Raw genomic sequence first — 14,186 nt, 5'->3', positions numbered from 1 at the left:
TTGGATTCATTTTAATTCCTCATTTGAATAGAAAATGTAAGAATTGGTTCATAAGGAGAGGATTTTGAGATCACATTGATTTAAATTTGTCTCTGTGTTGCTCTGGGATTGGCAGGGATACTGTTAAAATTTAAAATGTAGTGCAAAACTGGAACCATCTTGTTTTCTTGGTGAATAATCATAGGAAAGATAACCCACAACATGTTGCTAGTTGTGCTTTACTGATGGAGTTACATTAGTTCTGTTGGGCTAGTGTCTGTGGAGATGTTGGTTTATGAGACAAATCTATCCATGAAAATGCGAGAAAATATTTCCATTTTTTTTTTCTTCAGGAGCCGTAATTCCAACTGCTATTCTTCTTTCTAATGCCCTTAGTAAAAGCAAAAGCAATAAGTTCAAATTACTTTATAAGGTCACCTCCTCAGCATGGCTTCTGTGGAATCTGGAACCCCAATTTTTCAGGTCAGATATTTTATGTAGAATGGTGATTTGTACATGAATGACTTATGTATCATCGTTGAAATTAAGGTGATTTTCTCTCCTAGTGCCGTACCGTCCCGTCCCCCATCCCCCTCAAGAAAAAAAAAAAGCTAATTCCTGTAAACATTATTTATTTGGATGGTGAGAGATACTTTCTAACATTCTGGGGGCACTAGAGGCTGAAGAAAGATGACTTTCAGTACTGTGAAATGCAGAACCTTCTTCCTGTTTGACATGGTAAAAGATCCAAAGTGGGTGAGTGTTTAAAAGTTGGAAATATTACTTAGGGTGTCAAAAAAGGTACAAGCAATGTTATGATTAACTCTGCTTTAGTTATAAAAAACCATGAACTATGGGGCCAAATGGTAACCACAGTTGGTAGGAGGCTTGTGTGGAGTATTTATTATGAAAGAATTGTGTCAACTTAAAGAGGAGCCTCATTTCAATATGGTTTGTTTTGTATCCACTTTGTACCCATTTTTCTGCCCTTGTTCTAAAAAAGAACAAGATCTGACTTTAAAGGCAGAACACAATTGCTGAGAACAACCACGTAAAGTGACTTACTATCTCCCTTTGTCTCTCTCCCCCCAGTGACCCCAAGGACATTTTGACATTTAGAAAACTTTTAATGACATCTCACTCATTTCATTTACGCTCACTACAGTGTGAGCTCGTTGTCCCCTTTCTCCACTATGATCACTTGCTCACAGAACTAAAGGCATGCTTTTAAAATTAAAAGGTATTTCATGTGGTTATTGTTTTAAGTTTCAATTATTATATCTTTCAATACTTTCCCCTTTTTTATTTGTGTGTGCTAAATATTTTAATGATATATTTTTCAGGACCATAAAATAAAAGAAGAAAGGCTGTCTGTAGCAAGAGCTGTATTTCACAGTAGTATAGTATATAATGCAGTTGAAAAATAATATCCTTAGCATCTAATATTCACGGAAAATTCAGTAGATGTGTTTTAGAAATAAATATGCTCAAGTTGCCAGGCTGATTCCTGAGGATGGTGAATAATTCTGTAGAAGCCTTTATTACAGACCTTAACCATGCTGCATCACTTACAAAAGCCTGGCAAGATGGAAAAAATACAACTCTCAAATGAACAAATCTCAAGCCAGTAATATTCACCTTTTTTTCATTTTCCTTTCCATTCATAATTGATTCTAAACTTATGTGAATCTTTCAGAATAACTGTCTTATTGATTGGAAACAAGCTATAAAATGTCATAAGAGTAATTTACTTTTTCTCTCTGCTTACTGTAAACAGACAGTGATCAGGCAAAATGCTGTTTTTTTCTTTTCACATATTGTGTGATTTGTACCTATTATGTATGGAAAACAGCATGATGATATGTCGCAGATAGAGAAGGGCATTTATTATGGATGATATCTTGTGTTTATGCAGTTTAAGATTAAGGATTTTATATTTATGCATAAGGCAGGACACTTCTTGGTCTGTGCTGTGCCACAAAACTTCTGCCAAAGCCTTTCTCATACAAGTGTACAATATTCTAAAATATATGAACTCATTGCTGCCAGGAGCCACTGAAATCATTAAGTGTCTGTCTTTATGTGTGCATTTATATGCTTATCTTAAATAAGGTAAAAAACCTGTCTAGAAATGACTATTTCCAAAAGATACGAAGCAGTTTTTAGAGGTGGGTGGTGCATGCACACTGCTAATAAAAATATACCTGAAGAAATGTTAAAGCAGCTTACATTTTTTACTCCTATGGTAATTAAAGGTCTATTCTACAGCCATCCATTTTCAACACTTAAATGTTTGTACACTTGGAGAGGGGTTCTTTGATATGCCTAAGGATGATGGATGTTTAGAATGAGGAAACCTAAAGAAGTTTGTGCTCGATATCACTACAGGAATGAAACCAGTAAATTTAGAAGATACAGTAAGAAAGCTTGTGTTTGTTGGCAAACTGTTACTCTAACTAAATCATCAGTGTGATTTGTGTGTAGGTGTATCTGAAAATTCCTGGAGGTAATGCTGAAGGATTATTAAAAGAGCTATTTTTCAATAAACTACCCAATGCAGTTGTATGCATTCTTGGCAAACTCAGAGCTGCTTGAATTCCTTTGGATATATGCATGTTTGGAAAGTACTCAGAAAGATGTAGTATGCAGCCTGCAAGTAAACAGAGTGAGAAATTATTTCCTGGAAGTAGTAACAGTTGTTGTTTTTACTGTGAATTTCTGTTGTTTTTTGTCGTGAGACATGCCACTTGTAAATTTTTATCAGGTAGATTAATTTTCTGTAGGTTTCTAACACTGAGGACTCTTAGTGGCAAGGAACTTTGGAGCAATAAAAGCTGCTGGCTTATAGAACTTCCTTACTACAAATTGACTGGGTGTGAAGAACAGCATCCAATCTCTTAACCTATTTGTAAACCTGATGGGTTTACTCCCTCCACTTTGATTTCAATAGTAACCCGTAGGCCTACCTAGTTCTCTTGCACTTAGTTCCTGTTGCAGCATTGGGCAGTAATTGGAACTGCTTTTTATTAAAGATACTCTCGGTGGAATCAGCTGGGGAAGCCAAATAAAAAAATCAACGGAAAATGTAAAACAAAAGCAAATAGTGGAGAATTTTCAGTGTTAGTTATTGATTTCCTTGATTGTGAGCACACAGGAACGCTGACACTCAGTGTACCTAATTGTGATTTTATTGACTATCATTTCTACCTTGTTTATACTGCCAGGGTCTGTTGGTCACTGTGACTGATGGTTTTCACTCATTCCAAGTCTTGCAGCTCTGACCAAATAGTTCTTTGTTCTTTCTCTTTTTTTTTTTTTTTTTTGATAAAACATCCTGCCTGTTCAAGATTTGTGTGTACCATGACCATTGCTAAAGTGGAAAATGAAAACCTTGCAGCAATTCTAGACAATAGAGGAGTACTTGCTTTTTAAAAAAGTTCATCTTTATTCCTGGGAATATTCAGCAAGTCACTTGGTGAAATCCTGTCTTAAACACACAGATGAAACAAGAGGTAATCGGATATTAAGTGTCAGTAACAACAGGTGACTGCTGTGAACATAGGTACTGGTAATTTTAGTGGTTTTCCCAGTTTATACTACCTTTTTTTGGTTTATAGGTAGTATTCATGCTTTGCACAATCCAGTTACCTGTGTACCAAGCAGTCAGCACAATTACAGAACATGGCACTGGTTCCCCAAGTTAGCAACATCTTGATTCTGCTTATTTATAGGTTTCCCAGGAACAGTCCAAGGTACCAAGTCTGGAGGTGCAGCCTGTAAATAGGGCTGGGCTTTGATGGAGGTTTTAAGATGTGAAGAAATAGGGAAGAGACATAGGGGACAGGAAATGCTACAAATTTCCAGGCATGGGTGCCAGAGTAATAATGTTCAGGAGGTGTGCGTGTGCTTGGGTGAGTGGGAATCACTGTGGATGCCTCTGCAACCTGGGTGTATGTGAAACCTTGGTGTATGTAATTCCTTTTTGAATCTAGTTATGTTGCAACAAAAAAACCCCAAACAAACAAAAAAGAAGTGTTGAGCAATTTACTTTTTAAATAACACAAACACCATAAGTAAAAAATATTAATGTTTCTCCTCTAGTAATTTTAATTTTAATATTTTTCTGCGGTATTGTATGGCAAGATGTCACTATGAATTTTATGGTAATGATTACATTAGCCTTACAGACTATTTTTACTAGCATTTTTTACTGTCACATTTGCTACATAAGCCTAATTTTATGTTATTGCAATGATGCTCCATGGTGTGTTCAAATAATCGATAACAGTACAAGGGTTGTTCCATTGGGATCACATTATATGAGTTTATAATATACAGTATATGCTTTGATGTATACATACAGTGTTAGCTGGTTTTCCCCCTCTTCTTAAATACAGAAATTTCTAGTTGTGTTTATTCCCCTCGTCAGCATACTTTATCATATCAAAGCCTTTACAGACAGTGTAGAACTACTGAGTTATGTTTGGGTCATGTTTTGCAGTGTGCCCTTTAATACTGTAGCTTTAGAAATGCAATTTTCAGCCTCTGCTTATTAGAATATGATAAAGTATTCCTGGTCTATGTCCAGCTCCACTAATCTCCAGACTACACTTCATGAATTAGGCATGAAGATTTTAGTCAATGTGCTTTCAAAGACCAATGTTTAGGGAATCATGGATTTTCTACAAGCTGAGGGAGAAATCTATAATAGGAAGAACTGATTTTCAAACATCATATTCTGTAGAAGAAATGACCAGTTCTGGCTTGGAAACAGAAAACATTTCCTTTTAGAATACTCAAGAACTGGTTAAAAATATATTGTAGGTTTTAACTTATAAAAGGAGTAGCTTTTTAAAATGCGCTGTAAATGCTGCATGGTGTATAGAGGCTCATACATATTAGATACCACGTAGACACCTCCTGAAGTGTGGGTTAAAAAACAAGTTGCACTCAAGTTGAATCAGTTTAGTGGTATTAACCTACTCACTGATGGACATTTGTCTGCTTTACTTGTGTACCGTTCATACGCAGCAGATCCTGCTGTTGTAAGGTCTGACACAGGGGAAGTAGAGGTAGTGTAAACTGGAACATATAAACAGAGTTTAAATTATGTCCTGCTGCTTTAGCTTTCAGTGAAGGCTAAGTTCAAATTATAGAAAACCATGCAGAATATACAGAAATATGCATTCATAATGCTATCCAGTCTGACCCCCAGATGTCCACTTGTGACCTTAATTATCTTTTGTTTCTCAGTAAGACTCATCATCTTGATTTTTGTGAAATACAAGCTCAAAGATGATTCATGAGCTAGTCATCTTGAGGAAGACCTGTAAGCAATCACTCAGACTTGAGAGTACTATAAACAATATTCGCCTCACTGGGAAATGTCACCTGTTGGTATACTACATAGCTTGACTTTAATATTGATTTTTTTTTTTTTTTTAAGAGAAAGGAGGGTATCAAGGCAGTATTAGTTCAGTCAGAGTCACTTTTTTATGTAAAAGACAAATGCAACTAGGTAAGTCAGACTTCGTGGTGTTTCCATAGATCTCTCCTAGAATGTAACGTGTAACCCTTGGGAAACTGCAGCACTGTTACACAGTCCTGTAGTGCATATATTTCTTGCAAAACTACTAGTTATGGAGAAGGTATTCTTGCAAATTTTTTGGCATTGGTCTATACTAATGGGTGTTGATAGTCTCTAGCATCTTGTAGTTACTACTGAAATTATACTCAGATTTAATAAATGGTGATGTTTAGTCATTGGAGAATGGAAGGACAGTTTTAACTTAGCTGGATGCAAATGTAAACCTTTCTGCCTGAAGGAGATGGCTGTGTGTAATGAATCCCATCATCCCTGTCCCCTTCCCCCCAGACAGACACATTCTAAGGTGGAGGGGGAAGGGTATGTCTGTGTGTTCAAATGAGTGTTTTTAATAGTAATTTCTCCATCTCTCTTCTACAGTATGAAGTTATTCTACCAAAATCAGGGGGGTTTGCCACTTTTAGAAAATCATAAATAATATGAGATGCTGACATTACTTTTGTTTACTTGTGGGTTTTTAAAAAGTGTTTGTTACGGTTTTTGGAAGGGAAGGATTTTTGCATCCTGTGAGGCAGATGTCTGTTCAGTATTATTTCTATCTGTAATGCCTATTGCATGTACATATGCGCATATACATATATCCACCTCCACTACCCATGTGATATGCTTATCTAGGAAAAAAAGAGTAAATACTGGCTTTTGTGTTGTTCTTTTCCTAAATATTCAGTAAATTATTTCTGGTAAAAATGATTCTTAACCACACAACAACAACATAGTTGAGGGTGGTCCCAGGAAACACAGAAATCTATGCCTTAGATTTGCAGGCTATTGACTACATTGGTAATTGTTTAGCTCAGAGCAATAGACAGCATCACACAAGATCTTTGTGCTCTTTTTCAGCACCACGACAGCATTCTTAAAAGGAAAATGAGACCTATAACTGAATATAAATTAAGCCAGATGTTGAACACCAACTTGCATCCTTCTGTATTCCCTTTAAAGTCAATCAGAATGATATGCAGGATAGTAGTCATCAGTGTTAGCTCTGGCCAGGGATTGTCAGAAATGTGATAGGAAACTGCCAACAAGCCACCAGTTGTGGAAATGTCTTTTTGTAGCTTGCAGCTGTGATGATCAGTGCTGAGAAACGGACGCCCCTGAAATTTATGTTGGCAATGCAGCATCCACATGGAACAAGGTATCTGGAAAAAGTTTGCTGTTGGTAGAAAGAGGACTTGCGTCCTGCCTGTGTGTATACCTCGCATGAATCAGAAACCAAGTCCCATCCTCTTGTTCTCCCATATCACTGTACATTGCAGTCAGGAATCAGGCAGTCCAAAGGTTGTGGTATAGGCCCTTCCTTGACATCTGTGTAACCAGGGAGCAGGGAAAAGTAAAGCAGTAAAACAGAAATCCTCAGTTAATTGAAAACAAACTTCATAATGCAAAAGTGTGTAATAATTTAAAATAAGGCAAGGGGATGCATTAATACACCCATAAGCATAGGCTGAAAAAATTGTGATGAAAATTGCAAACTGGAGTAGTGATCAGCAGCTTGGAAAGAACAAAAAATTGAAGTTGCTATGTAATCATGGTTTCATTAACTGGTTGTTTAAATATTTTCTCTGTGGGAAAGTAGAGACAGGTGAGATTAATACTAGGAGTATTAGACTATGCAGATCTCAGCTCTTGAGTACACTGCTGGATTTAAAATGCCATGCTGTTCTTGGCTATGCCATTCAGTTGTTTTGTTAGCAAAAACATCCATGTTTCACTGTTGTGTATAAATGTGCAGCGTCAACTGAACACCAGTTAGGACCTAGAGTGGGAGCCTGTTAAGGGGCTGTCTTTCAGGCATTGGGAAATTTAGAATTTTAGTTTTACTTTGTACCATGAAAATTGGTTCTGTTTTATAAACTTGTTTTTAACTTGGTAACTCATTTCTAAGATTTTCACAGATACCATATTAGCATAGGTGGAAGGGTTATGAGGGTCTTTTTGGTAGTTCCTTTAACTACAATGAAAGACTCAGAAAGCAGTCATCTGCTAGTCCTTGACTTCCTTATGTGGCGTTCAGTGTTCTTTGGAAAATGGAGCAGATACACCTCAATTATTAGATACTTTGTTATCAAGTAAGTGGTTTCGGCACTTGGAGCTGCAGGTAGGGATCTCTTGATTTTCAAAATAAAATTCAAGCAGCCCGGAAAGGTAAGGCACTGCACTGCACACATGCTTTTGAAAACACCGGTAGGCCCATAGCTTCCTTTTCAGGTTTCTAAACTCCTTTGAAAATAGTTAGTGGTGCCTAAAACCTGTGTCTTTGTGAGCCTGATTCCTAATTTAAAAATTAAGCTCCTGAATCTTAACAAATTTCAGTGGTATTTAGACTTCCAACTGCCTTAGTCACTTTTGAAATAGAGATACGTGTTTCTAAGTTGCACATTTTTCTACCATCACCTTCTTCGCCTGGGTTTGCATTTACCCTGAGGGGAATGGCAAGGAGGGAGAACAGGGACTCCTTGCTCTAGGTTTCCAAAATTGAAATATCATTTATTCAGCTAAATTGCGCATACAATTTACCTGCCTAATGTTGATACATGATTCATGCATATGTAACTGGACTAAATATTCCTGCATGAGATTGTTTTGACACGGTTTTTTGAATGATACATTAGGTGTGGTAAGTTTCCTCATTGAGTTTTGTTATATGGTCTTAAATGGTTACCTGAACTATCTCTTTGTAACATTTTTATCCCTTCAAGGGTCATTGTTTCCTATCCATTTTTAAATCTTTTTTGGGCACACTATAGATGCTGTTAATAAAACTGCATTTTTCAATGGTTTATAGAGATTAGAATCTCAGTTTACACTAGTTCTACAGGAAATTACTGTGGTATATGGTTGGCAAATGTTGACATTGTATTGTCTTTTCCTGCATTTGTGGGCAATAATGGATTGAAGAACATCTTACGGTTTTTTATTTTGCCAAAATCCATACTGGTTAGACATATGCCTATACTTCACAATTTTATAACTCGTTAGACCTCCTGCTGATGATTAATAGACTGGAACTTCTAGGACTGGATCCTAAGGGTTCTTATCTAGAAATCCTTATGGAAGGACAAATAATAACATTTATATTTATACCAAATATTTCATGTGCTCACCTGTTTTCTGACTGAAATGGGATAGTAATTGTAAGACTACAGGAAGAATACAGAGGCAAAACTGTAATTCTGCTAAAGGGAAGTGGGAGTTGGTCACTGCTGGGCCATCAGCCCTGTGTGTTTGGAGGTAGCAAACTAGTCCCAGTGCTCTGGTCATGTCAGATTTTCAGCAGGAGTTGAATGCCCATCCTTATCTTCAAAGAAGGGCATTCAGAATGCCTGTAGATCAAGGTTCTTATTTTTATCATGAGTACCAAATTTATTATTAAATTTATATGTTACCTGAATTATCATATGTAGTTTTACATCTGTTTTCCATTTGATCCTATTGTTTTTTACAGAAGCTTTATTCTCTCTCTCATCTTCTTCTTAATATTTCTCTGGATAAGCCCGAGATTCCTCCACCCCTGCTGCAGCGCTGTAATGCTATGCTGCTTTCAGGATCTTAGCCTAAACCAGCATATCTTACTCTAGGTCCAGAACAAATGTGAAATGACTTTTTTACACCACCATTTTGTTTTTTTTATGATTTAAATTAATTGTTTTCTTTGGCATGAAAATACAAAATGACCGTCAAAAAACAGCCAAGTACAGTTTAGTGGGAAAAGAAGCTGAATCAAGCAAATTTATGACAGGAAGAATATTGAAACTGGGTTGGCAACCCTGGTTTTCCCTTATGGCAATTATTCAAATTGTTTTCAGAGTACACCTTAGTTACAGAATATATTCTTAAACTTATCTTTTAAAGCTCTGATGTACAATAATGAAAAGGTGTGACTCGATACCCAAAAACGTTTTTGGGGACCTAAGTCTTTGCTAGAAGGTGCCTATGAGTCTTGGCTGTGAAATATTCACTAAGTTTAAGATTGTTTGCCAAACTATTAACATGCTAATTGTCTGGTCAGATCCTTTGTAATATGAGAATTATGATCCAGTTAACATTATCTTATGACTACACAGGGATAAAACCAGTCTTTTTTATATTAAATTTAATCTAAATGCAATGCTTCTGTAATCATAGTTTTACAATTTTGAATTTTACCTTTTTATCTCTGATAAATGCTGTTGAATCACAATTATTTTGGATTGCCACTCCAAAACCTCTATTGTGCTTATGGTTTTATGTATTTCAGGACTTTATTCTAAATAAGCAGAGCTTATCATGTCTTAAAAGACCCACATACGCGCACACGCACTCTCACATCCCTCCACAGGCACAGAGTTGTTGGCACAGTAGGGAAGGAATTGAAAACACATAGATTTTAAACACAGTGTAAAAGGTCACCATTTTCAAAGCCACAGAAATATATATATAGATATATAATTTATATTTATGTTTATGTATTACCTGGTTTTAGTGATATTTGGGTTACTTATTCTAAACTTGTCATATTAGAGATTTTTTTGTCCTGTCTGTCCCTCACCAAAACTTCAACTCCCTGTTACCACAAGAAAAACTTCCTTCTTTTTTAAAGCAGGTAGTTTTTTGTCATCAATCCTGTTTGATTCAGTCCTACACAAGTTTGATCAAGCCACATATCCTCTCACTAGGATCAATTTTAACCATGAAGTATAGATTGAAATATCTGTGTGTGTCAATTTGACAAAGGGAACAGAGGAGATATCTTTACTAGAACTGTATTACAGTTGACAGATTCCTCCCCCCACCTTCAGGTATCGACTGGAGGATCATGCATTGCTTCAGCTCCTGTCTGGCTTGGCTGTAGTGTTACTGGTGCCATGGACCAGCTGGGTATATACACTTTAAGTTTGTGAAAAATTGAAAAATGTGCAAATAAAGAGGCAATGGAAAGAGTTGGAAGCAGAGCTGAAGTAACAAACTGGCAAGGATAGATGGTTGGTAGGAAGAACCACATCCCTTGTTCAAGTGAAAAGACTGTCCTCTTTGACTCCCCCTTCATACTGCAGAAACTTCTGAAGACATTGGGGGACAGCACTGGGAACAGCCCACATGGTATATGGACTTCTTCAATGGAAAGATCTCTGTGTGATACTGTCAGAGCTCACACAGGTCAGAGCTGCTGCATGTCAGGCTTTCTAAAGCTGTCACTGTCGTTGTCTTTGTCAAACAAAATGCAGCACCATCCCTCTCTAGTAGGACATGACAGGATGGGAAATGTTTTTATTCTCAGTTGCAATTTAGAAGCTTGAGGTGAAGCAAAAAGACCGTGAGATTCCACATTTGGAGACTGGGGAGCGTATTGCTAGCAATAAAAAGCAGAGTGGGATTGAGAATTCTATCTAATAGATATGTAAGTGGGCCCCATTTATATATCAATTTCCAGTAGTGTTGTACTTTAGGTAGCAGGCAAAATGGGAGGAAAAATAGAGAAAATTCCCCCAGCAAGAAAGTGTGAGGAAAAGCCTGGCTTGGAAGATTCCTGACAGTTCTGTTTAGTTAGCTGTTTGTCCAGTGCTTTAGGACCAAGGGTTATGGTTGTCACTTCCTCTTTGGTATGTAAAATTAGGACTGTTTCACCTGTGTAGGAACCCATCTCTCAAAACTACAATCTACTGTTAAGAATATTCTTACTGAAAAGAAAATTAATTACAGTATATTGGCTTACTAGACCAGTTTTATCCGTAAATCTGTTTTCAGCAATACAATATCCAGTCATATTTATTAAGGCTTTGTTCTGTAAATTAAGATCTTTTTCTGTTACGGGCTTTATAATAACAGTACATGACCTGCACTGACAACAGCTTACTAAAACATAGGCTAAATTTATCTTAAAGCTCAAATGCAAAAGGTAAAAAAATACTCAAAGCATATTTCATCTTGCAAATGACAAAGCTCATTTGGCACATTCAAAAACTATGAGTTTTCCTATGGTTCATTTGTATCTAAGTCCTGAAATTGTGAATTAATATGAATATGCATTTCAGCGTTTCTGTGTACTGACAAGAGCAAAAGCAATGATATACCTTTCTTATATAAACTTGTAGAAGTCTGAATTCTCAAATGTAGTTCAGTTGGTATACTTGTATCATAATAAGAGATACAACTTATGGGTTTTAATCTATTTTTAAAATTTAATATTTTTACCACAATTGCATGAGTCACATCCCATTTAATTCTTGACTGTGTGTGGTAACCATAAAAGCCATGAGAGTCTGACTCTGTGACTCTGAAAGGATATGTGTAGCACAATTAGCAAATGACTCCTAGCAACTGGACAATTTCTTTTGATGGAGGAGAATGGTCTGCAGTATTTTCAGGCCAGAAATAAGTAGGATGAAGTTTATGGTATCAAGTTATATAGCAGAGACAAGTGAAACAGGATTGTAAAAGTTTCCTAAACCATTGCTATGCTGCATATACTGACAGAAGTAAGCAAACATGAAGTCATGCTAATTACTGATGAGCAAAGGGATGTTTTCCACTGTAAAAGGGATGTTTTCCACTGTATTTCTTCCTTTTTTTTTTTTTTTTTTAATGCAGGATGTTATTGTTGTACTTCAGAAAGCCCCGGGCAGCTTAGAAATCAGGCAAAAAAATCAATAGCCCACTTGTTGAAGATAAGTGAATTAGCTTGTGTTGAATGTAACTGAGTACCTGAACACTTCAGCAGGCAGCCTTTGTTTTGTGAGAAAGGAGATTTGTAAGGTTTCTCTTCCAAGGGCTGTGGTGGTGCACATCTCAGATTAATCAAGCTGAGTAAGAGGGAGTTGACCACTTGTATAGGGAAACAATCTGATTTTTCTTTCTTTCTGTCTTGTTCCTATCTGCTCACCGTAGCCCACCATGCTGAGCAGATTTCCACATATTTGAAAGCTGATGATGAATCTCACAGAAAAATGTTAGTGGACAATAACAAAGGGGAGCAGAATAAGTAGTGTTATACAGCAATTTGCCGTGGGCCAAATTCAAAAATTTTTTTGCACTGTGTGTGGACCTGGGATCTATTTCCTTTCATGGATGTTACATCCCCAGGAAGCTCTCCTTACCTGTCTATGTACTAAGAGAGGAAATGCTTCTGTCTGGTGTGGTCAGCATTTGGTATACAGACCCTTTCTAATTCCCATATCCAGACACAGCCACCCTTTTTCCTGCTCCAAAGGACTCCCGCTGGGCACTGCTGACACGGAGGACAGGCAGTGCCTTGTTCCTGGCTTGCTGCTTTGCCCTGCAGTACAGCCGGAGAAAGAGTCAAACCTCTTCTTACTGAAACGTTGCCACTGACTTAGCGCTGTTAATCATACCTGTCACTAAGATGATGTTGTCCTAGTCAAGCTGTTTCTGAGTCTCTGGCCTGCCTCCAGAAGTTGAAGAGAAATGTAAAAAAGTTCTTACCCAAAACTCGAACACTTCCAGATCCTTGAGTGAGTTGCAAGCTCAGCCTTAACAAGACAGAGTAGTGGGAGGTCACCTTGAAGTGCCCCTTGGACATTGGTAGCCCTGGAGGCCATATAAGCAGCAGGGGATGGCCTCACCTTTTTTGAAAACTCATGTAATTCCTTTGTGAATAATCAACTAGAGACATCCAAAGGCAGTCTAATGGGATGTATTCTTGCTAGGACATCAGTCCTCCTGTGAACTGCAGCCCCAGTGCTGAGGAAGAGGCCCATCCAGTCAGACCTGTCTCTGGCCACAGTTTTTCTTTCCCATCCCATACTCTCTGAACAGGTCAAGATCGTCCTGCTCAACTTCAGAGTTAATAGCAGAATTGTGACTTTAAACATGAGTTAGATGAATTTCGATCTCCAGCCAGTTGACTTTTATTCATTTTTTTTGTGTTATGTATTTGGCATCAATTTCATGATCTTTCAAGACATCCCTCATGGCTTTTAGCTGCAGGGGTGGCAGAGCAGACTTACCAGTTCTGGTAGTTGGTTATTTTTTAAAGCAGTAACCTACTGCTTTACTGCTTTGGGCAGTGGTCAACCTCATCCAAGCAACCTGAAATGCAGGAACTTTTTTCTACGTGCACTCAACAGCCATGTAATCAGAGGGTCCAATGCACAAATGACGATGAACCTACTCTTTTCAGACCTGACCATGTTAGCAGGTGTGGCAATGCTGGTGATAGAGCACCTTGGCCTATTTCCCTTAGTCATGCCATCAAGGCTGGGAAGCAAAACTTTTAAATGTCATCCATACTGGCTTGTCTTCAGCTAAATAAATCAGGTCTGCAGTTCCTCCTACATGGTACAAAGGAGGAACTCTTAAACAGTTTCTGAAGGGTAAAGTTGGTTTTTGCTAGTCTAGCATTCCTTAGCTGTGGGAGTTTTGACAGCCTGAGACTTTACCCAGGACGTTTTCCTTTGGGGAGAGCTGGTATCAGAAACATGAAGCTCTTTTCAGTGATGATGCATTTCATATGTGGCCTGCCCTCCAGTGTGCATCCCACAGCAGCATGGATCAGGGCAGGAGTGAACCTCACCTCCTTTCCCTCTCCTGTCCTGTATTCGCTTTTGCAGAAAGCCTGGCGGCTCAGGCTGGGCACTTGTACATACCTGTTCTTGCATTTCTG

At 37.7% G+C, this 14,186-nt stretch overlaps 1 protein-coding gene across 8 annotated transcripts in view; it reads left to right on the top strand.

Annotated features, from left to right (window-relative positions):
- WWOX (WW domain containing oxidoreductase) overlaps positions 1-14,186 on the top strand; it is a 550,369-nt gene that overhangs the window by 215,488 nt on the left and 320,695 nt on the right. The window contains exon 9 of one of the 8 annotated variants that reach the window (XM_080410748.1): positions 333-14,186. This exon is cut by the window's right edge and continues 25,845 nt beyond it. The exons of the other annotated variants lie outside the window; for them this stretch is intronic. Within the exon in view, the coding sequence (XP_080266874.1) occupies positions 333-341 (9 nt within the window). The 3' untranslated portion in view covers positions 342-14,186. The remainder of the gene's footprint in view (positions 1-332) is intronic. 8 annotated transcript variants of the gene reach the window in all.

Source organism: Falco punctatus, assembly GCF_963210335.1.
Source record: "Falco punctatus genome assembly, chromosome: 14".
Taxonomy (NCBI): Eukaryota; Metazoa; Chordata; class Aves; order Falconiformes; family Falconidae; genus Falco; species Falco punctatus.
This window is presented reverse-complemented; position numbering and strand designations above follow the sequence as displayed.